Source organism: Nothobranchius furzeri, chromosome 19 (genome assembly GCF_043380555.1).
Source record: "Nothobranchius furzeri strain GRZ-AD chromosome 19, NfurGRZ-RIMD1, whole genome shotgun sequence".
NCBI lineage: Eukaryota > Metazoa > Chordata > Actinopteri > Cyprinodontiformes > Nothobranchiidae > Nothobranchius > Nothobranchius furzeri.
Genome location: NC_091759.1, coordinates 8481136 through 8505029, shown reverse-complemented (window position 1 = coordinate 8505029; position 23894 = coordinate 8481136). Strand labels below are relative to the sequence as shown.

The 23894-nt window shown below is 43.4% G+C and overlaps 2 protein-coding genes across 4 annotated transcripts; one reads left to right on the top strand and one right to left on the bottom strand.

The window, feature by feature from the left end:
• Positions 1-50: 50 nt before the first annotated feature.
• Positions 51-3106, bottom strand: nelfe (negative elongation factor complex member E). Of its 2 annotated transcripts, XM_015973486.3 has the most exons (11): positions 2934-3106; positions 2605-2690; positions 2382-2451; positions 2029-2174; positions 1792-1866; positions 1647-1684; positions 1306-1562; positions 704-848; positions 541-595; positions 342-444; positions 51-253 (listed from the first exon to the last, which is right to left on the bottom strand). In XM_015973486.3, exons 2-11 carry the CDS (start codon positions 2677-2679, stop codon positions 177-179), a joined length of 1041 nt encoding a protein of 346 aa, XP_015828972.1. In that variant the 5' UTR covers positions 2680-2690; positions 2934-3106; the 3' UTR covers positions 51-176. The 2 variants fall into 2 exon arrangements, with proteins under 2 accessions (XP_015828972.1, XP_070403705.1); XM_070547604.1 differs by lacking the exon at positions 2382-2451 and having other exon boundaries at positions 2934-2953.
• skic2 (SKI2 subunit of superkiller complex) lies at positions 2990-22909 on the top strand. 2 transcript variants are annotated; one of them, XM_015973464.3, is made up of 29 exons: positions 2990-3242; positions 4481-4603; positions 4851-4972; positions 5096-5213; positions 6054-6168; positions 6261-6335; positions 6411-6464; positions 6550-6713; positions 7092-7235; positions 7354-7499; positions 10092-10238; positions 10327-10411; positions 10512-10618; positions 10711-10857; positions 11199-11295; positions 11366-11578; positions 11653-11763; positions 11836-11947; positions 12053-12171; positions 12663-12794; positions 17271-17408; positions 17520-17624; positions 17740-17875; positions 17941-18067; positions 19232-19442; positions 21059-21169; positions 21660-21878; positions 22137-22277; positions 22492-22909. In XM_015973464.3, the coding sequence occupies exons 1-29, from the start codon at positions 3138-3140 to the stop codon at positions 22690-22692; spliced, it is 3825 nt and encodes a 1274-aa protein (XP_015828950.1). In that variant the 5' UTR covers positions 2990-3137; the 3' UTR covers positions 22693-22909. The 2 variants fall into 2 exon arrangements, with proteins under 2 accessions (XP_015828950.1, XP_015828951.1); XM_015973465.3 differs by having other exon boundaries at positions 3150-3242; positions 4481-4599.
• Positions 22910-23894: the final 985 nt, after the last annotated feature.

Sequence of the window (23894 nt, the reverse complement as noted above, 5' to 3'; positions counted from 1 at the left end):
TAACACAAAGACATCTGATGTGTGTTTGAACATAAAACACATAAAAAGTGTTCATCTTAGAAATTTCCAAAAAGTGTGATTTATTGAGCAAAAGAAGTTTACAGACAACAAAAAAATTTAACGATCCTACAACCCGGCTTAACCTGCTAGTAAAGAAAAGAGGAGCATCAAACGTCTCAGCCCAGGAAATCTTCACTGTACACCACCTGGTTCCTCTTGTCCCTGTAGGAGCCTTTGGTGCTGTTCTGAACAGCTGTAACAGAAACAAACCAGGATGAGAGCCAATCCTCGAACACAGGAGAGTGATCTGCGTTGTATGATGAGATCAGAGCTGCTGTTACCCAGAGAAGCCCACACGGATTTGCCAGTGGCTGCGTCCAGCATGGGCTGCTTCCTGGCAATGCTGACCCTAATCGGAACATCTCCCACCACGGCACCGTTTAACTGGGAGAGGAAAGCAGAGAGGCAAGATGAAATGCGTTGGTCAAAGTTGCATCTGGGATTTTACTTGATACATCCAGGTTTTCAGAAATGACTAACTTCAACTACAGCCTGGTCTGCCGACTCCATCTTCTCAAATGTGATAAATGCACAACTGTAAACAAACAGCAGCAGAAAATAGACCGGTGCATCCTTTTGATGATCATAACATAAGACCAGAGCAAAATTAAGCAGACAATTCAAAGCTTTAAAGGTCCCATACTTGCGTGGGTTGTCCATTGAGAGGTCGATGATGTTCCCGTGTTGAGAGAAGGCGGAGCGCAGGTTGTCCTCAACCAGTCCGGAGCCGTAGACGTATAATGTATTCCCCTTCCGCACACCTCTCCGCTCAGGGTACGAGTCCGATCCTGAGTTCAGAGGGTAAAAAAAAAAGCTCTTATTTGCATAATTTTCATAATTAACATAAAAAAAGGTTATTTTAGGCATTTTTCTATCTTTCAGAATTTTTTGGGTTCAATTTTATGTCCAAAATTTAAATCCTTTATTTATTTATACAAAAAACTTTTGTCCATTTTTTTCCGTTTCAGACACTTTTTAGGGACCTAAATAAACCAAGGGTTAAAAATAAGACTTTATCTTAAGTGGAGCTAACTTTGCAGCCCACCGAGGAGACATTTTGAGATAAAATTCAGAAAAGTCTTCCCACGTAGGATGAAAATTCTCGCATCCATAGTTCAGCTGATTACAACAGAACCTAAAGATCTGGATTGTTATTAAAGCTAAACATTGCTTAAGATTTTTCTGATACAAGTTTTCTAAAGGAAACTACATATGTGAGACTTAAACCACGTAAACAGCACTCACGTCTGAAAGGTCCATCCCTGTCTCTGTCTCGCTCCCTGTCCCGATCTCGTTCTCTCTCTCTGCTCCGGTCTCTTTCTCTGTCCTCTCTCTCCCTCTCTCTGTCTCTGCCTCTTTCCCTGTCCCTGTCCCGTTCTCGATCTCTTTCCCACTCTCTGTCCAAGTCTCGATCTCGTTCCCTGTCTCTGTCCACATCGCAGCTGGCTGACACGCTGCCTCCTTCATCCTCATCTCGGTATCGATCACTTGAACTGACAAAGCTGCAGAAGAAAACAGTAATATGATGATAAACCCCCAGATGAACGGTTTCAGCGTCAAAAGCATTTCATGATGTTAAACATTACCTCTCGTACAGGGATTTCCTTTGGGCTCTCTTTCCAGACTAGGAGGAAACGTCAGGAAAATGAGATTGTGTGGGTGCATGATCAATAAAGTGATAAAAATTAGATGAAACATTGTGATTTTGCTGTTTTCTTTTCTCTTACGTACCTCTGGTTGGTCATCATCTGCTGACACGCTCCTTTGAAATGGTAAAAAAGCAGGAGCCGGACCTTTTTCAGGGTCCTGGTGAAGTCAAAAAAATTAAACATAACAAAAAAAGAAAAAGGATCCCAAAAAAAATAAACCATGATTAAAAGAAAACAGATTTTTCTTACCCGACTGTGTTGTAATCTGTAGTAAAAAAGAAATTATGACATTCTCTCTGTGTGTTTAGAAACAGCTTACCTTCAGTTTGATTTCCAGCATTCGAGAACGTTTGAAACCAGAGTTCTTGTTTTCTGATTTAATGGCACTGATGGCCCCCGACTTGATGAGCATTTTTGCTTGTTCAGTCGCCGTTGCTGTGTCAACAACAGGCTGGTCCGACAGAGCTGAAACAAAGAAAAGCCAGAAGGTGAATAAAAGAATTTCAAATGTTTAAAGGAGAAAAAAAATGATGATGACAAGCAATGTTTGGGAAAAATCAAAACTCTGAGTCAAAAGTGGCTGAATCAAACATCAACTACAACATACCCAAGTAGTCTACATGATACATGGTTTAATATAAGTAAATACATTTTTTTAAACTTTGTACTTACTTCGTTTCAAGCCACTCTGACTTGTCTGACTAGTTGAACTCTGCTTTTTCAAGGCAAGCAGAGCCTTTTTCTGAAATAACAAAATCAGTGATTCTGAGTGTGGCTAAAGTGTATGATTATTTTAGCAATGAAAGTCAGTTGAATCCAATGTAAATGTTTATCTAAAAGCTTTTTTAAACCTACAGAGTAATGAAAAACTGACACAGTCATTGAGGTTAGCTACCTTTTTCTTCAGTTTAGCATATTTTTTTTGCAAAGCCTCCTCTTCCTCCGTCAGTGAACTTGGAAATGCCACCATGGCAGAAACAGCTACAACAAATGACAACAATAAAACGAAGGTTTGAAATACAATAAAGTTAAGTTTTTATTTTACAAGTGTATCATTGTTGCTAACTAGCTTGTTAGCCAGAAACGATAACACAACGTATGTTCATGAAAATACATTAATAACTTATTCAAACCAGACGGGCATTAATTAGGAATAAGCTTTTATTTTGAATGCCCATCTAAACCGCAGTTATTTTATATTAAATGTGTGTTGAATGTACTTACAAGTGTCTTCTAAATACAACAGCCCAAACACCGGCGCGTAGATTTGACGTAAGCATCTTTTGTTGTAAATAATACATTTTATAAAACGAAAATTTTAAAACTAATCATACAGGAATAATTTGTTAACTCATATTAAACACATTTTAAATTATTCACAACTATTTATTTTTACGTTTGACATTTTTCCTCCGTTGATGCTAGCTGATGTTGCTACCTACTTCCGCTTTACGATGTCAACTTCCGGAGCGACAGCAGGAGCTTCATAGTGCCAACTTTCAGTTTACAGCCACTAAATTATGGACAGAATACGTAAGTTAAATGTGGTTACAGGTACTATATGCTCCCTCAACATTAATAAACAACTAGCATATGTTTCTGTCTACTAACAAGCTTGAGGGGATGTGACTCCGCTTTTTTCTTTGATCAGGCTCATCAACACCTGCATCTGATATGTAGTTTTAACGTTTTTAATCTACCAGTGACCGTGTTTAATTCTTAGTTCGACTGCATTTGACCACTTGAAATCACTGGCACTTGATTTAAAGTTTAGAACAAGTCTGCAGTGTTCTTGTGTTCTGACAGCTACTGACTCATCTTGTCGTGCTCTTTTCACTCCTCTTCACTGTTGATCTCTCCACCCCAGTTGAACGCCTTGAATCATGGACTGGGCTCGAAGGGACAGCCTGTACTTGTTGAGCTTGCATCTAGAAGCTTGTGTGTGTGTGTGTGTGTGTGTGTGTGTGTGTGTGTGTGTGTGTGTGTGTGTGTGTGTGTGTGTGTGTGTGTGTGTGTGTGAGAATAAAATCTTTCTTCAGGGTTCAGTACTCGGAAACCTTTTTTCTATCTGCATCCTCCCCTTTAGGGAGGAAAAAGCATGTGGTAAATGACCATATCTATGATGATGCACACACGTAGAAAAATAAAAAATAAAATACTTAGCACACACATTTAGGAATGTTTATTAGATTAGCCATTTTTATATTTTGCTTGTTTTTACGTTATTGTATTTTGCACAACTGTTGCTGTGAAGCTCACACACAAGAATTTCACTCGCATGTACTGTACCAGTGTACCTGCACATGTGACGTGACAATAAAAGCGATTTGATTTGATTTGATTTGATTATGTCAACTCCATATCCATAAACTCACTTTTTTCATTTAACCTTTGACTGTGAGACAGTAATTCTGCTCTATGTTGTACTGCCACTGTTTTATTTCCTGTTTGTACTCTTTTATGAAATTTTCAGTTTTGTTTTGAACTGCACTTTGATCAGCTGTCATTCGGTTCAATTCAAGTTTATTTATATAGCACCAAATCACGACAAGAGTCGTCTCAAGGCACTTCCCACAGTAAACATTCCAATACAGGTTAGTTCATTAAGCCAGTTAGTAAAACGTTTCCTATACAAGGAACCCAGCAGACTGCATCAAGTCACTGACTAGTGAGAGTCTTTACAGCAATCCTCATACTAAGTCATGCTGAGTGGTAAAGTGCTTTAGGATTAGTTTTGACTTGACTTGTGTTCTCTGTGGTTTTGTTTGTAGATGTGCCCCCTGTGGGCCCTATGGACCTTCCTCTGTCTCTGCTGGAGATGGGATGCTCTGGCAGGTTTGAACTCATCACATACCCAGTTCCTGGCCAACCTTTACCTCCCCAGAGCACAGTTAGTAAGAAGTTAAATGGTTCATGTATTGTTTAGCAGGTTAATATGATAATTTTTTATAATAACAATAAAACAAATCTTTTTTTATTGGGATTGTTATGATTATGAAAAAATATCTCAAATTTGGGGCACCCCTGTGGTACAGGAAACCTTTACTTTTCACTCATCAGACTTCTCAAACTACTGACTCCTGATTCCAGGGACTGATAAATGGTGAAAACATTTCTGATCTTATTTTGTTTTCTCTGCAGCTTCCCCATGGGCTTCCTCCCACCAGCCTGAACCTGGAGACCGAAGTAGAGAAACGTTTTCTACGCGACCCTTCCTGGCTTCCCCTTCATGACACAGACTTTGCGTTTCAGAAGTTCATGAAGTACATAAATCTGTTTATCATGTTGTGTTCTTTCCTGAAAAGCCATTTCTTAAACATTTTGTATGTATAATGATTAAAAAATGGAATGACTTAAGTACATTTCTGCTTTGTTTTCTTCATCAGAGTGAGTCAAAGGAAGCCTGATGTGGACTCTTTGCTCAACTGTACTCCGTCTCCTCTTCACTCTGGGATCTCTGTCATCAGAGACCCAACCACTGGGATGCTGCTGGATTTCACAGAGGTGGTGTTGCCCTTTAAACTCCTTAAATACTTCTTAATCACCGCACTGCAGCTTTCAAATTTCTTGTCTGGCATTTTCATTAAACTAAACAATGCAAACTTGTCTAATAATTCTACAATTTTTTGCCTCAATTGATTGTCCAAAAAGAATTGCTGAGTAGCAAATTTGTTACCAATTTGCAACACTTAATACATTTCCTGTTTTTCCTTCCTACTGGTTGAAAGCAGAATTACAACTATCGCAAACAACCTTGCTAATGCTAACACAAGCCAACTGATAGAAAGTAATACACAAAGTGAAACGATCCACATCGTTGGACAAAAAATATATTACTTACAAGTCCAGTGACAACAAAGACAGGTCATCATCAGTTCGTGATTTCATAGCCTCTAGCTCCCTTAAATGAGTGTAGGTTTCAACAAGATTCTCTCTGGCTTTAGCTCTTTGCTTTGCCTAAAAATACATTACTCTTTTACTTTTACCTCCCGGTTCCAACTTGATGCCTTCAAACATTGAAAAATTCTTCTTCTTGTGCTTTTTATTGGTGTTTGGCGAACTGAAAAGGCTAACTGCTAGCCTTAGCTGCTGGCACAGTAAACAGCTATTGCCGTAAAGTAGGTAGAGGCCTCACACTAGTGTTCCTACACGAACAACAAAACGGTCTAGTGCATTTTCTGGTCAGCAGAAGTTGCTAAATTATGGTTGAAGAGTCACTGAAACCAGTTTGAAAGCAATAGCTTGAAGTGTTAAAACTCTTCCGTGTTGCTCTAAATTGAACAAAAGTAAGTATTTTGCCTTTTCTCTTTGATTTTTATTTTATTTTATTTTTTGCACTGGTAGGTTTTACAGGAAAACATGGGCCTTTCAGCAAAAAACTCTCTGTCACTTCAGCGCCAGCCTGGGCCTCCATCAGAGAGCCTCAGAGGAAGCAACACTAACTACCCCTTCCTCCCTGGTGAGATTTATCATTCTAAATCATCCCCTCTTTCCTAATAGACGTTTATTTCAGATCTTTATTAGTGAGATGATTTTATTTCTTTTTCACAGGAGGGATGGAGGAGCTGACTCTGGAGCAGATTAAGAAGAATTCTGAGCTGGAGGAGGAGATAGACTTTGAGAACGGTAGCTTATGTTACTTTCAATTTTGACAAGAAAAACACAAAAAAATTATATATATTTTTTATTTTTACCTCACAGATTTACTGAAAGTCCCTCCTGGATTTAAAGCTGGAATGGATTTCACTAACAAAGGTTAGGCACTGTATTTTCTACCGTTAAAAGAAGAAAAGAAAAGAAATTCATGTACATGTTGTTGTTTTGGTTTTTTACCCCAAAGATGCAAAAGTAGCAAAGTCCGAGGTGAACCTCATGTCTCTGCTGTCGACTTTGGATGAAATTTCTAATCTGCAGCCAGACACAGAGGAGAAAGAGGGAGACAAACAAACAGAAGAAGCCGTTAAATTACCCAGAACTAACAGTCTTGAAGACTTGGGCATCAAGGTATTTATTTATTAAATCACATTCGAAAGCTCAGTATTAACTGAGTAATATCTATTGATAATTAGGCTTTTATTTGTCTTGTTTTGTCAGCTTTTGTTTTTGGAAACCCCTAAAATATATCAAGCTCTGGTTTTATCTTTGACCAGTGGTGCTCCCAGAAAGGTGTGGCCAGGGATGGGGGGGGGGGGGGGGGTTGAGGCATGGCCCCCCTGGCCACCCCTTTCTGGAAGCAAAGGCAAACTGGGTGCATGATTGCCCTTAACTAGAGAAAATAGAGAAAAAATTCAAATAATATATATGATAAAAGGAAAACATAACTCCAGTTAGTTTATTTATTTAGAATTACCCTGTTCTAAAACCCTGTTCTTCTGTATTCAGGATGCTACACCGTCCTCAATCCCCTCAGAAGCAGGAAATAAGGACAAACAGAACCCAGAGGAGAAGAAGAAGTGGGCCATTCCCGTGGACATAACATCCCCCTGCCAGGATTTCTACAAACGCATCCCCAGCCCAGCGTTCAAGGTGGGAACTCCTTGTCTTCATCCACTTTGTCTCCCACCTTCTCCATAATTTATCGTCTCCTGTCTGAATGTGATGAGCGGCTCTGGCTGAGCTGGTTTCTGATCTGTTTCTGCTCCAGTGGCCCTTTGAGCTGGACACTTTCCAGAAACAGGCCGTGCTGAAGCTGGAGGCTCACGAGTCTGTGTTTGTAGCGGCGCACACGTCAGCTGGCAAAACCGTGGTGGCCGAGTACGCTATCGCTCTGTCACAGAAGCATATGACAAGGTGGGTTTCTGTCACTGCAGATGAATTATCACCTGCCTCCCAATGGGGTTCCACTCCTGGTTTGGCCGCCTTTTCATTTAATACAGATGGCGTCTGAGTGGCATTTTTAAACTCCACCGCTAGATGGCTCTAGAGGAAAATACATTTTATTTGTTAACTGTAAAAAAAATCTTCTTGGGGAAGATTAAAAAAAAAACAACAATAAAAATTGCTATATATTTGGCTTTTAAAAATGTTATTGAAGTTTTTATTCTTTCATATTATCTTTAGTTTAGTTAAAACTTAATTTCCAATTACTCCTAATTTAAAAAAATTATTTGTCATTTTTCTGTATTGATGTTTAAAATGTTCTACTGTTTGTTTTTGCTTTTTTTTTGTTTTAACCTAATACTAAAATTATTTAAAAAAAAAACAATTCTCAAAAGTTGTTTAGTTTTCGGTTTAATTGTGTAAACTGATTAAATTTGAGTAGGGTATGTTTGCTTTTGCATTTTTTAAAATTTATTTACTTTCCCTCACACTTGTTGATAGGTAATTTGATTTTATCCCATATTACCTTAAAGGACGACACACCCTTTGATAGAGAGAGAGTAAATTGATTATTTGTAATGTCCATGTGCGTGACGCAACCAGCCCCCATGTCCATGTGTGTGGCTCAACCAGCCCCCACTCTGCTCCAGCCTCAGCCTTCTGCTCTTACCAGCTCTGCATACCCTCCACCATTATGTTTGGTAATTAAATGTTAAGTAATATTTAATCTCCATAGCCCTGGAACCTGAAATAAACACACATGACAACAAGGAAGACATTTTACCCTGAGTCCCCAAAACATGAAGAGTTAACACAGAGAAACCTCCTCCGAGGCTTCCCCATGTCACTCCCGTGTGCTCCTAGCTCGTCAGGGGCTTTCTTCACCAAGGATGGGGGAGAAGGCGGGCCTTCTCAGGTTACAGAGGTACAGAGTTTTCTCAATCAACATCCTTGCTCAACCTTTTCATGAACAGCCACGGTTTGGCAAACACAGAGAAGGGCATCTTTTAGGCCTCAAAAAGGTACAATTATAAAAATACCCAACACTTGTTACAGGTGCAGCGTTGTTTGGTGTAGTTTGCCGGTTTAAAATGTTAATTACAGAATAAAAATCTTGCAGAACTCTGCAGAGTTGGTAAATTGTGTGCTTTAAGAGCTTAATATGTTATCCTTACTTATGACCAGTAAGCTGTGATACTCAATATAAATATAGAATATCAACCTGCTTGGTCTTTGGATGTTTAATCAGAAGATTCTAGGATTCTTTGTTTATTCAGGGATTGTAGAACACTTTGTGTTGATTCAAGAAGAGAGTCAGGTTTATAAAAAGTAAGATTTTATTTTCCAAACAATTAAAAACATGACAAGTTAACTAATATTTACTGTGATGGGTGGATCTAGGTGGATGGAATGCGATGCATGGTGCCTATGTGTGAATATGATATCAGAACTTTCGTATCTAGAAGAACTGAGTTCTGGGTTTAAAAGGAAAGAATTTGGTTTGTTTTAAGCTATAAAGTTGATTCTTATCAAAAAGGCATCAGACGCCATCTGTCATGTCTACGTACCCTAAGTGGAGACTCTCTTTTGGATCCGAGATGTCAGGGGGTCGGGTGACCCCAAGGTACCGAAGTCCATAGGAAAAGCGCAGTACGACCAGGTCAATCCAGAGTCGCCTCCAGGTCACGACAGGCAGCTTTTAGCAGGGTTTTGGCAGCTTGCCGAAAATGCTCATGGTTAAAGAGGTGTCGCTCCGGACGGCCGTTCCGTAGCGCTCTCTAGAACTGAATGCTGAATGATGGAAAGCTGGAATGCGACTGCTGAATCACCTGAGTGATTCTGTTTTCATATTCTCATATTATTAATTCTTGGCCAATCGGAGCGTGCCATGTTAAGGGATATTACCAAGAAAACCTCAAGAAAACCTCAGACATCACGCCTTCTTGAGATACCGGATGCTTTGATCTGGGGTAAAGAAATTTCTACGTGTCATGAGTTTAACTTAACTTTAATTTGTCCTTGTGTCTGAGTGCGGGTGAAGATTGCCTTGTTAGATCAAACATTACTATATATATGTATATATATATATATATATATATATATAATTCCATGTAATAATTCATTTCATACTTTCAGTAATTCAAGCACAGATCAATCAAACACTATTATTATCCATATAACATTTGTTAATTTCATTTTATGAACGTTCACTTTATTGAGAGAGTGGGCACTCCTGCTGTGTTATCGAAGAAGGATTTGTTTGGGAACACAGGCTGACAACGTGTTCCTCCTGAAATGTCAACAAGGTTGCAGTATCCTTCTGGGCATTTAGGAAGATGGAGTGTAAAATCCACCTCGGAGAATAGAATCAGGTCTGCAGATGACCGGTGGCATGTAGGTCAACCTGTAGGTGAAAACTGGCCGTTTCTGGACATTACAACTCTCAGAAGGAATCCTGTAATTGTTCATTAAACTGCTAATGTTCAGATTAGCTGTAGCTTTCTTTCATTTTTATTTACTCCCTGTTCTGCAGATTTACATTAAGATTTTTTTTTTCAATAGAACCATCTACACGTCTCCCATCAAGGCTCTGTCCAATCAGAAGTTCAGAGACTTTAAAACCACCTTTGGTGATGTCGGACTCCTGACGGGGGACGTCCAGCTCAGTCCTGAGTCCTCTTGTCTCATCATGACCACCGAGATCCTCCGGTACTTTTATCCCATCTTGCCGTGCATGATATAGTTTATATATATCAGTGTGGTGCTTTTACTGTCGTTATGATTCTCTGACTCTCAGGTCGATGCTTTACAACGGCTCAGAGGTCATCAGAGATTTGGAGTGGGTGATCTTCGATGAGGTTCACTACATCAACGACGCTGATGTCTGGAAAACCTTCCTGCTGTTCATTTTTTTCCTAATCATCTGTTTTACGGACGGCACGAGAGATTATTTCTGTTTCGCCCTCTGTTTGCTTTCCTCAGCGAGGAGTCGTGTGGGAGGAGGTGCTGATCATGCTCCCCGACCACGTCAGCATCATTCTCCTGAGCGCCACGGTGCCCAACGCGCTGGAGTTCAGCGAGTGGATTGGGTAAACATAAGTTTGTGTATTATTGTTCCCCTGAAAATCTCCTGATTCGTCCAACACAAGGTGTATGTTCTGTGTGTGTTCTTCCTCCCCAGTCGCATCAAGAAGAGACATATTTATGTGATCAGCACCATGAAGAGGCCCGTTCCTTTGGAGCACTACCTGTACACTGGGAACAGCACCAAGACGCAGAAGGAGCTGTTCCTGCTGCTGGACGCTGCTGGGAACTTCCTCACTAAGGGGTGAAGCCTCAGCGTGTGTGGTGCTCATGGACGTAATTTTCACTTTAGAAGTGGGGGGACACGGGGTGGGGGGGGGGTGAGATCTTTACAGTATGCTCTAATGGGAAACAGGCTTCAACACAAACGGTTGTTTTCCACTTGGTCCTAGAGCTCAACCAGTGTCAATTTAAAATAGCGTAATATTGTTTTTGGATGGTAAAAAGTGCAGGGGTCAAAACTTGACTTTGGAAAAAGTGGGGGGGGGGCATGTCCCCCCTGTCCCCCCCCAAAAAATTACGTCCATGGTGGTGCTTCACTTTTAAATCAGCTTCCTGTTAAAATCAGCTGTTCTTCTTGCTCAGGTACTACTCAGCTGTGGATGCAAAGAAGGAGCGCACCAGCAAACACGCTCAGTCTTTTGGTGCAAAAAGTTCTTCTAAAGCCACGTCGGCCAGTCAGGTAGTCCGCCTCCATCACCACCTCTCCCTGGTTTGAATCCAGCCTCACATTTCCTCACATCTTCCTCCAGGACAGAGCGGTGTGGCTCACCCTCCTGCACTTCCTGTCCCAGCGGCAGCAGACCCCAGTGGTGGCCTTCACCTTCTCTAGGACCCGGTGTGATGAGAACGCCCGCTCGCTGGAGTCCATGGACCTCACCACGTCTGTAGAGAAGGCGGAGATCCACTCCTTCTTCCAGAAGAGCCTGAGCCGTCTTCGAGGAGGCGACAGGCAGCTGCCGCAGGTGAGCAGCAGCCGCTTTCAGAAAAAACTACTTGGGTGCAAATGTGTTAATCGTGTTCTGACCTGTTGTTTCAGATTTTGCTCATGAGGGACCTCCTAAAGAGAGGCGTCGCCGTTCATCACAGTGGAATTCTGCCCATCCTGAAGGAGGTCATCGAGATGCTCTTCTCACGCGGTCTCGTTAAGGTGAGCCAGAGCAGGTTTTTTTTTAAAGCCTCAGATCAGATCACCTGTAATCCTCACCTGTCGCTCTCCCAGGTGCTGTTCGCCACCGAGACGTTTGCGATGGGAGTGAACATGCCCGCCAGGACCGTGGTGTTCGACAGCATCAGGAAACACGACGGCACCGGCTTCAGAAACCTGCTGCCGGGTTAGATTCTCTTCCTGTTTATTCTGAAACAATAATCCTTGTTTTATAATTGGACTAAAAAGATCAGATTTGAATAAAAACGCAGCGTTTTTATTTTGTTTTAAGGTGAATATATTCAGATGGCGGGCAGAGCAGGTAGGAGAGGTCTTGACGCCACAGGAACGGTGATCATTCTGTGTAAATCAGGTGTTCATGACATGGCTGAGCTCCACGCCATGATGATGGTGAGTCCCTCAGACTGATTCCTTCATGTAACAAAGTTATCCTGGCTTTTTTAAAAACAAGAAAAAGGTTTGAAATTGGCTAAAGAAGTATTTACCCTAAAATCTGAGTCAGGCTGCTAGAGGAGCAGCGTCAAAACTTCGGTGTTTCTCAGCATATAGCAGCCTGAGCTAGTGAAGGTGGGCGTGGCCAGAAACAACTTGTTTTCTTAAAGTGACAGAGCCCTGAAATCGCTCATTCTGGAAGGTACTGAAAATGTTGAGAATAAAACTGAAGAAATCGCTTCATGTGAGAGGGTTTTAGTGCAAAGAACCTATTAAAAATGTTTTTTTATTGACCAATAAACTACCATGACACGTCCCCTTTTAGAAGAAAAATCTGAATTTGGCACCAATCTTAAAGGTTTCTCCAGATCAGTTTTGTGCAGCTTTTTTTATTTTAGCTAAAAGAACTGTGAAGGAATGTGATCTTTGTTTTCCCTGTCGTGGCTCAGGGTAAACCAACCATCCTCCAGTCCCAGTTCCGGCTGACCTACACCATGATCCTGAACCTGCTGCGAGTCGAAGCTCTCCGCGTGACGGACATGATGAGGAGGAGCTTCTCAGAAAGCCACAGAGACACTCAGGTGATGCCTGATGATCCCGCCTCCTCATTAAAAATGTCTTCTTCATTATTAGGGACATTTTTGTCCATTTGGACGGTTTTCACTTGTCATCTAATCACCACTTAAACTGTGTTTGTGAATATGGCAATGTGAATATTCAAATATTATCTTTAAAGGTGCATTATGGAAGTTCAACAGCCAAAACATGTACAGAAATAATAAATGTCTTCTTCATACATTCTCCTGCAATGCCCTGGTCCTGTAGAATGAGCCCTGGCATTTTTACCGTGATTGCCTGTTTTTCTGTAAAATCACAGAAAAAGAGAGATGCTCGGGTCGAGCAGGCTGCTTCATGCGCGTTCACGCTCAGGCATCGCCCGTAGCATTTGCTATCAGTAGCTTTAGCAGCAGAGAGAGAGGCAGTGCCAACTCAGCGACTTTGTCGCTGTTCCTAACGCCTAGTGGTGAACCTAGCTACATTTCTGAGGACCTTAGCTACTTTCTGTAGAACTTTCTTCTTGATATTTCCTACAAATTAGCAACAAAATAGCCATTTTTGCTCCGAACTGTTCTTTGTACGTAGTTTCAGCTGTCATCAAGGATATAAATGTTACAGATACAAAAGATGTCACTGGTGCTTTAGCTCACCTAGTAAAATGTTGGACTCCCATGCAGAAGGCTCGGGTTCGATTCTGGATGTGAACCTCATTTATTTAGAGTTTCTTTTTTACATTAATGGTATATTTTTTTACAGTAAGATGCCCAAATTTTTATTTGAGACTCGCCGAACGGCATTGAATTCACAGATAAAAAAGATGTGGGTTCAACTTTCATTTTGGAACAATTTTTCAAGCAAGGGAAGGGAATGATCTGAGCATGCAGGAGGACTGACCCATCATAAACCTTTGTCGGCTGTGCTGAAGAGAAAGGTACAGAACCAAATTATTTAATTAATTAGCTGCGCATTCTCCTGTCCTCTGTCCTCCGGGCCACACACACACACACGGGACTGTCTCAGCTGTTATTTTCGTTAAGGAGTGTGCACGTACAGCATGCGCGCCTCATGCACGAGCCTACTATTGAAGCTGCTGTTACGCTTTTGGCCTGAGGGGGCAATCGCGAGCATAAAAATTCAAAATTCCCTTTAAATAGATCAATTGAACACTGTGGAAACATGACTTTACACTTGAGTCATTAGAGGACAAAAATGTCCGCTCATAAAAATGAATGAACAAATTATTTTTGTTGCTTTTTGATCTCAAAACTATAGGCATTCAATTATTATGAGGCTTTTATGCCAGTTTGATTACTTAATATCACTGATGTAATTTATGGAACAAACTCAAAAAATGAGTTAAAGATAATCAAATAATATTTTTTTGTGCAATTAGGGCATTTTTTAACAAATAAGTCTTGGTTATGTCAGGAAATAACTAAAGTATTTACTTTGATGCATTATTGGCTTTGAGTCGCAACAAATGTAAACATTTATTATCCTCTGGAGTCATTGGAGACATAAATGTCCACTTCTAAAATATTGCTTTAAAAATAGTACAGAATAAGATTTATTTCTGCTTTTTAGGCATAAAGTGACAGTTTGTATTTTTCCTGGCTGCAACGATTAAATTTACATGTTATTTAATGAACCATAAAATGTGAGATTCCATCGGAAATATGAAATCAATCTTTTGGATCTTTGGATAATTTAAACCAGAAGATTGGAACTTTTTATTGCAGGGATTATGTAACCACTTCATATTAACTCAGAGACAACAGAAAGAGAGTCAAGTTTTAAAAGTTTAAAGATTTATTACTAAATAAATTAAAACTAGACTAACTTTAAACACTCAACACTCTGTGTGATTTATGGATCTAGGGGTGAATGAGGCGAGATGGATGGTGTAGTGTGGAATGTTGTTCAGAACCAACAAATCCGGAGAAACGATTAGTTCTGATGGGAGTGAAGGTGATGTTTCGCTCTAAGCTTTGGTTTGGAGATTATAACACACGTTCAATCTCAGATTGAGGAGGAGTAATGTGGTTTTCGTCCTGGCCGTGGAACTGTGGACCAGCTCTATACCCTTGCAAGGGTGATGGAGGGGGCATGGGAGTTTGCCCAACCAATCCACATGTGTTTTGTGGATTTGGAGAAGGCTTATGACCGTGTCCCCAGGGGCACCCTGTGGGGGACGCTCCAGGAGTATGGGGTGGGTGGCTTTCTGTTAAGGGCCATTCAGTCCCTTTACCAGAGGAGCGTGAGTTTGGTCCGCATAGCCGGTAGTAAGTCGGACCTGTTCCCGGTGAGGGTTGGACTCCGCCAGGGCTGCCCTTTGTCACCGGTTCTGTTCATTACCTTTATGGACAGAATTTCTAGGAGCAGCCGTGGTGTGGAGTGTGTCGAGTTTGGTGGCAGGAGAATCTCGTCTCTGCTTTTTGCGGATGATGTGGTCCTCCTAGCTTCATCCAGCTCTGACCTTCAGCTCTTGCTGGGTAGGTTCGCGGCCGAGCGTGAAGCTGCTGGGATGAGGATCAGCACCTCCAAATCTGAGACCATGGTTCTCGACTGGAAAACGGTGGCTTGCCAACTCCGGGTCGGGAGAGAGGTCCTACCTCAAGTGGAGGAGTTTAAGTATCTCGAGGTCTTGTTCACGAGTGAGGGTAGGAGGGATCGGGAGATTGACAGGCGGATTGGTTCAGCATCTGCAGTGATGCGGACGCTGAGCCGATCTGTCGTGGTGAAGAGGGAGCTGAGCCAGAAAGCCAGGCCCTCGATTTACCGGTCCATCTATGTCCCAATCCTCACCTATGGTCATGAGCTTTGGGTAATGACTGAAAGAACGAGATCGCGGATACAAGCGGCCGAAATGAGTTTCCTCTGTAGAGATAGGGTGAGGAGCTCTGACATTCGGGAGGGACTCGGAGTAGAACCGCTGCTCCTCCGGATCGAAAGGAGCCAGTTGAGGTGGTATGGCCTTCTGGTCAGCATGCCTCCTGGACGCCTCCCTGGGGAGGTGTTTCGGGCATGTCCTGCCGGTAGGAGGCCCCCAGGTCGACCCAGGACACGTTGGAGAGGTTACATCTCCAATCTGGTCTGGGAACGCCTTGGGGTCCTGCCGAAGGAGCTGGTGGAGGTGGCCGGGGAGAGGACGGTCTGGAGCTCCCTAGTTGGGATGCTGCCCCCCGGACCCGGATAAGCGGAGGAAGACGACGACGACGACAACACACATTGAGACGCCATCTGTTGGTCTACGTACCCCAACGGAAGTCCCCGTTTAGATCCGGAATGTCGGGAGTCCAGCTTTAGACCCTCTTGGAACCGACGCCTGTAGATATGCAGCGGTTGCCGACCAGACCAGTCGTGAGATACTTCCAGGTCACGACAGTTTTATTGGCATCTAGCGAGACCCAAAAGAGGGGTCACGATGGTTCAGCTTTTATTCTGAAAGTAACCGTTGCAGCAGGTGGAACATGCAACAGATTTAATCCAGCTTGTCGTTAGGTTCTTTCGGCTGAAGAGGAAAGTTACGGATTGGCCACTGCGATAACTTCTCTAGAACGCTTTGAACTGAAGTTAAGATGACGTGGGCATAGTTTTATAATTTGGATGTTTTGGTTTACGGCTGAATCAAAAAAGGACACAAAAGGGGATTTACCAAACACCAACAAAACCACGCCTCGCATCAGATCTGGAAGGTTCCGATTGGATCAGAAGAAGAATGTGTCATGTGATTCTTAACATTACGTGGATGAGAATGTCTAGTGCAGCTAGTTTAAAGTTATATTACTTATTAAAAACTACTGATCATAAACATTGTCATTTCACAGATTGGTTCACATTTTATTATTGACTAACACTTTGTTTGATTAGCTTATTAAAAATAGAGTTCTTCTGATTCATTAAAAAGAAAGAGTCCTTTGTCTTCATTCTTCTCGAGCTGGAAAGGAAGAAACAGTTTAGAAGCAAATGCATGACCTTGAGGCAGTCTCATGCAGATTAGTTCTTCCTGAGGAGAGAGAGGGTAAACAACCTTCGGTGGAACAGCTCCTTCATGACGTTCCATGGCGATAGGGGCAGTAGATACCTACCGGTAAATTGTTGCAAGCAAGCAGAATTTTTGTGTTGGAGTAAGACCTTACCAACAGATCCCCATTAGGATAAAAAAAACCTGGGGAGTGCAAACTTTAGCTAAAGGATGAGCTCATCAGACTCCCTTTCATTACTGGCAACAAGTGTGAAGTGTTAAATGTTTAAAACAACAACATTTAAGAATGACGAAAGTTTTGGAACCGTTTGTTGCAAATCAGTAAATGCAGTTTGTCCTCATGGGCTCCCGTAGAAGGAAACATGGCATCTAATATGGCGTCGCCCAGAGACTCAGACCCGCTCCCATGTATTCTTTAAATCTTTTAATTTAACTTCAGTTCTGATCAAAACTCTCAATTACTGAATAATTATCTGAAGTTCAATCCTTCATGACATGAATGTCTCATCTGCAGGCTCACGAGAAGAAGATCAGCCAGCTGAAGAAGTCGTTGGCGTCTCTGCCTCCTCAGGACGCAGAGGGACAGCTGTCGGACATTTTGCCGTATTACCACACGGTGACGGAGCTGAGGACCACTACAGAAGCCATCCAGGTTTCATGCCACTCAAAAACTGTCCACTCAGGATGGAGTTCATGTGTTACTGAGTTTGTTTCGTTACTGTTTTATCACTTCAAAGCCTGAATCTCTTCGTTTCTCTCTCAGCGAGCCATCCTGGACTCTGTGAACGGACTGAAAGCTCTGTCTGTAGGTCGAGTCGTAATCGTCAACAACAAACAGCATCTCAACGCGCTGGGAGTCATTCTGCAGGTGGGTGCTACCTAGCCAAGAAGAGACTCATAAAAGAGGAAAACGTGCAGAAATTCAGCCCAGATGCTCCCCTTGTGATGATCTTTAACTCCAAACCCCGTCTGCTGCTTCCCAGGTGTCCAACGACGCAGTGAACCGCTCCTTCACAGCTCTCATCATCTGTGAGAAGGGCAACGAGGAAGGAGAAGGGAAAGGCAGCGGCGGCACAGCCTTCCCGCACCGCTACAGCACGGCTCTGTTCATACCTGAAGGTAAGGTCGGGTGAAGCTCCTCCTCTTGAAAACTCGTGCATCGCTCACGGTGGTTCTGTTCTCAGGTCCGTGCAGCCACACGGTGCAGAAGTTAAAGCTGCAGGACATTTCCGGCATCACTGTGAAAACCCTCAAAGTGATTCCTGACAGGATCATCGACAACTTCAGCAAACGGCAGCAACCACGATTCAGGTGTTCATTATTTAGGACTTTAGCTGTCGCCTGCATCATTCCTCCAGTCTGGACTGGACCACACGTGTACTTTTTCCTCAACTTTACTTTGTATTTTAACATTTTTGTTTCAGAACGACAGAAAAAAGCCTGAGTAGCTGAAGTTAAAAGCTTCCCCAGGAATTCCCTGGGCCTCTCTGGCCTCAGGTTTACCCCGGCTTTCCACAGGAGCCATCAGCAGCACGTCATAGCTGCTGATAGGAACCGCTGTGGTCAACAGAACCTTTTCCACTGGAGCCGTCAGCAGCCGTCAGCAGCGCGAGTCGGCCGCGTCTCAGGAGCAGCATGTCGCGGCCATTACGCGCCGGTTCTATTTTCTACGAGCGACGCCTCTGAAACGGGTCAAGTTCGACATTTTTGGGGAAGGAAAGACAGGAAATCGGACGCGGAAATGAAGAGAAGCTCCCGAGATTTTCAGAATAAAGAACGTACTGCCTTCCGGTTGCTTTACTTTTAAAAATTGTTACTAACTGTGCGTCCCCGTGAGAATTTATCACCTAGCTAGCGGTCTCCTTTGTTTTTCAGGTCCGTATTGGCGATTATAAAACGGACAGAACATAAAACACAAACCTTTTGGAGCCATGTTGTAGTTTTCTCCTGCTTGTTGTTGTGTTTACTGACGAAGTCACTCGTGTGACTTCGTGCTCGGTCGGTGACAGCTGCTCCCCTGCTGCTTCGCGTCTCGTGGGAAGGACCAAGCAGCAGCTTACGCGAGCAAGACGTGCTGCTGCTGAAAAAAAAAAAAGACGTGCTGCTGCAGTAACGTGCTGCTGACGGCTCCCGTGGAAAGCCGGGGTCAGTCTTCATCATAAATGCTAGCTGCTGTTTCTCAGCGACTGCTTTACAAACTGAGACTTCTGCTTCTCTTCTCTCTGCTTCTAAAGCCTTCTCTTGAAGGGGTGAAGCGTTAGTCTGAGTATGGGTCTTCACTTGATGTGTCACGACCTACAAAAGCAACTAACTAATGAGGAAACAAAGATTAAAAATGAGTTAAAATGGTAGATTAGTTTAAGTGATCCTATAATTAATCCTTTGTGAAATGATGCTGAAGCAGAACTCGTTCAACAGTCAGACAGAAAACATCTTTTCCACCATCTTTCTGCATCATCTTGTCTCGTCCTTCAGGAGTGACCCTCCTGGCCAGGCCATCTCCACGGCGACGCAGGAGCTGCTACAATTGGCTGAGGCAAACCCTGGAGGAATAGCGACCCTTGACCCCGTTAACGACCTCCAGCTGAAGAGCGTGGAGGTGGTGGAGGACTGCATGAGGCTCCGAGTGCTGCAGGCGAGCCTGAAGGATTTCAGCTGCACCCACTCGCCCACCTTTGCAGAGCAGGTGTGTGTGTGTTTGTGTGTGTGGATGCTTGTGTGTGTGTGATATGTTCTACTAGCGTGTCCTGGGTGGACCCTGGAAGTACAAACACCTCCCCTGGGAGGCGTCCTGACCAAATGCCTGAACCACCTTAACTGTTTCCTCTTGACGTGACGGAGCAGCAGCTTTAATCCGAGTTTCTACCGCATGTCTGAGCTCCTCACACCATCCTACGGAGAAAACTCCTCTCGCCTGCTTGTTCTCATGATTGTTCTTTCAATCGTTCCCTAGAGCTCTCTACTGAGGGTGGGAATTGGGAGAAAGACCAGCTGTTGAATTGAGGGTTTTTCCTCCTTGTTTGGTTAAAGTCAGATCAAAGTACAGGGAGTGCAGAATTATTAGGCAAATGAGTATTTTGTCCACATCATCCTCTTCATGCATGTTGTCTTACTCCAAGCTGTATAGGCTCGAAAGCCTACTACCAATTAAGCATATTAGGTGATGTGCGTCTCTGTAATGAGAAGGGGTGTGGTCTAATGACATCAACACCCCATATCAGGTGTGCATAATTATTAAGCAACTTCCTTTCCTTTGGCAAAATGGGTCACAAGCAGGACTTGACAGGCTCAGAAAAGTCAAAAATAGTGAGATATCTTGCAGAGGGATGCAGCAGTCTTAAAATTGCAAAGCTTCTGAAGCGTGATCATCGAACAATCAAGCGTTTCATTCAAAATAGTCAACAGGGCCGCAAGAAGCGTGTGGACAAACCAAGGCGCAAAATAACTGCTCATGAACTGAGAAAAGTCAAGCGTGCAGCTGCCAAGATGCCACTTGCCAGCAGTTTGTCCATATTTCAGAGCTGCAGCATCACTGGAGTGCCCAAAAGCACAAGGTGTGCAATACTCCGAGACATGGCCAAGGTAAGAAAGGCTGAAAGACGACCACCACTGAACAAGACACACAAGCTGAAACGTCAAGACTGGGCCAAGAAATATCCCCAGACTGAATTTTCTAAGGTTTTATGGACTGATGAAATGAGAGTGAGTCTTGATGGGCCAGACGGATGGGCCCGTGGCTGGATTGGTAAAGGGCAGAGAGCTCCAGTCCCACTCAGACGCCAGCAAGGTGGAGGTGGAGTACTGGTTTGGGCTGGTATCATCAAAGATGAGCTTGTGGGGCCTTTTCGGGTTGAGGATGGAGTCCAGCTCAACTCCCAGTCCTACTGCCAGTTTCTGGAAGACACCTTCTTCATGCAGTGGTACAGGAAGAAGTCTGCATCCTTCAAGAAAAACATGATTTTCATGCAGGACAATGCTCCATCACACGCGTCCAAGTACTCCACAGCGTGGCTGGCAGGAAAGGGTATAAAAGAAGAAAAACTAATGACATGACCTCCTTGTTCCCCTGATCTGAACCACATTGAGAACCTGTGGTCTATCATCAAATGTGAGATTTACAAGGAGGGAAAACGGTACACCTCTCTGAACAGTGTCTGGGAGGCTGTGGTTGCTGCTGCACGCAATGTTGATGGTGAACAGATCAAAACACTGACAGAATCCATGGATGGCAGGCTTTTGGGTGTCCTTGCAAAGAAAGGTGGCTATACTGGTCGCTGATTTGTTTTTGTATTGTATTCTCAGTTTGCTCGTATAAGAGAGAGGATGAGTGTGCAGGAGGAGTTGGACCGGCTCCTGTTCCTGGTGTCGGATCAGTCCCTGACTCTGCTGCCCGAGTACCACCAGAGGATCCAGGTTTGGATCAGACCTTTGTGACTTTATCAGACAGATTTACACATGAGCTGTTCTCTTTTCAGCTTCTGTGAGAAAAATACAAACTTTTTTTTTTGCAAGATTGATGGAAATTTCCACTTAATTAATTTATTTTTTATTTTGTGCATTTTAATATTTAAATATGCAATCTAAATAATCACAACTTTTAGATTTATACCCATTAAAAAAACTATGAAATTAATTTAAATCCTTTTTTCAAAGCTTTTTTCTCCTAAATTGAGAACTTTATTCATTTAATTATCTGTTTTTTATCAAAGTAATAATGGTTATGAAGATGAAATCTTTCATTCTTTTGAATTATTTCAATTTTTAACGTTTAATCACAAAAATTTAGTTAAAAACTACAAAATGCTCGTAGATTTGGTCCCAAATGATTCTCTCCTCATTTTGTTATTTAAGAGTTTCTCTTTGCTCTAAAATAGATAAAAGCTTCCCTGTCGTTGCACCTCAGGTCCTGCAGTCGCTGCAGTACGTGGACGGCAGCGGCGCGGTGCAGCTGAAGGGCCGCGTGGCCTGTCAGATCAGCAGCCACGAGCTGCTGCTGACCGAGCTGCTGTTCGAGAACGTCCTGAGCCCGCTGGCGCCAGAGGAGAGCGCCGCCCTGCTGTCCTGCCTGGTCTTCACCCAGAACACGCAGGTGGAGCCGCACATCACCAGCACGCTGAAGGAGGTGAGGAGGGTGGCGGTGCTCCTACGTTGCTGTCTCGCACTGTAGAACAACATCCTGCTGGAAGAACAGCGAGGCCACTTAATAAATCGCTGGGAACACAAAACGGCTCTCCTGGAGCTTAAATTAGTAATGAACTAAAAGCAGCTAAAGAACAGAAACGCTGAAGCAGATTTCCCGAATGACACCATGTTCGCCGTCAGGGCCGAGTCCCGTGTGCCGCCTGGTTGTGTGACACCCGTTCTGTGTTTTCCGTTGCAGGGCATCGATCGCGTGCTGTCAGTGGCTCAGCGGATCGGAGAGCTGCAGAGGGACTGTGGGATACCGCAGACAGCGGAGGAGTTCATCGCACAGTTCAAGTTCGGCCTGACGGAGGTGGTGTACTGCTGGGCCCGGGGCATGGTGAGAAAACCAGACGCCTTTACGCCTGACTCTGTACAAACATTTGTTCTGAAAAAAGGTGTTGCATGTAAAAACAAGCCCGTGTTGAATCATGCTGCTCTGTCTTTAATAAATAAAAATCCTGCATCCATTCCAAAACTTTATTTTTCTCTTTTTGATTAAAAGAAAATGAAATGCCCCCCCATTAAAGCGTCCCTTTCTTGTCTTGCGTCAGCCGTTTGCTGAGATCGCCCTGCTGACAGACGTCCAGGAGGGGACGGTGGTCCGCTGCATCCAGAGGCTGGACGAGGTGCTGAAGGAAGTGCGACAGGCCGCCCGCATCGTGGGAGACTCCGTCCTGGGGAGCAAGATGGAGCAGGCCTCGCTGTCCATCCGCAGGGACATCGTCTTCACTGCCTCGCTCTACACCCACTGAGGGCTTTCCACAGCAACGATGAAGATGCTGGTGGACGTGAAAGTGCCTCTGTGTGTGAGAGGTGTGAAGAGTAATGCACACGAGGGAGGTGGATGTTCAGTTCTGTATGTGCCTACTGAGAAATGTGTTTACATGAGCATTCTTGAGTTTAACCAACAGACCAAAGTACAGACTGTGAAAAACAGATTTAAACTGTAATTTATTGTACAATAATAAACTCCCGACTCCAAAAGAACAGTAGTGGTTACACCGAAAATGACAACGTGGACCAATCATCAGGGTTCCGGTGTTTTTGTGCTTGGTGGTTGAAGATGAGACCGAGCAAAATGTTCAGCATCGCTAGCATGTCTTCCATTGCTAGCTTAGAGGTGTGTGTTTCTGTGTACACATCACGTTTCTCTACTTTTCGGATTCTGGGGCCGCCCTGCTATGATGAGCCCACCCACTTTCTCTATTACAGTAACGGTAAACCCCTCAAATCAGAGTTAGGGTTAAAGGCCAAGTTCACTGTTGTTATTTTTTAAATAAGATCAGCCACTCTAAGGCCTAGTCCACATGTAGCCGGGTTTTTTTTAAACGGATATCCGCCCCTCCAAAAACTTGCATCCACACCACCTCGTTTAAAAAAAAACTGTCCACACGTACCCGGATAAATACGTTGTTAAGGACATGCCAGACCTGTAGGCGGCAGTATTTCCCCCGTTCTTAACCTCGTCCTTCGTCTGTGGTCTTCCGCAAGGAGCAGTAATTCCTCTTGCAAAAACAAACAAGCAGAAAGCGTTTGGACAATTGATAAAGCGAGCGCAGCTCTGAGGGCATCCATGCTGTCGGCTAGTGTAAACACAGGTCGCACACGTGATGTCAGCATTTTTTTGTCGCGGAAAGTGACGTTGCGGACCTTAAAACTCCGGTTTTGTCTGTCCACACGCAGACACCCAAAACGTAGAAAACACAGATCTTCACTTTGGCCGGAGTTTTTAAAAAGATCCGTTTTCGTGTGGATGACGGGCCAAAACGTAGAAAAATATCTACGTTTTGGCAGATCCCCGGCTACGTTTGGACAGGGCCAAAGTTTAACGTGCAGGCTTAACGTGAAAATGTTCTTCTACGTAATTTCCTAAATTAGCCGCCGATAGAAGATAGACGAGGAAATGCTTGGTTTAGAAAAGCCAGCCAAATACAAGTCACATTGTAAAATAAAA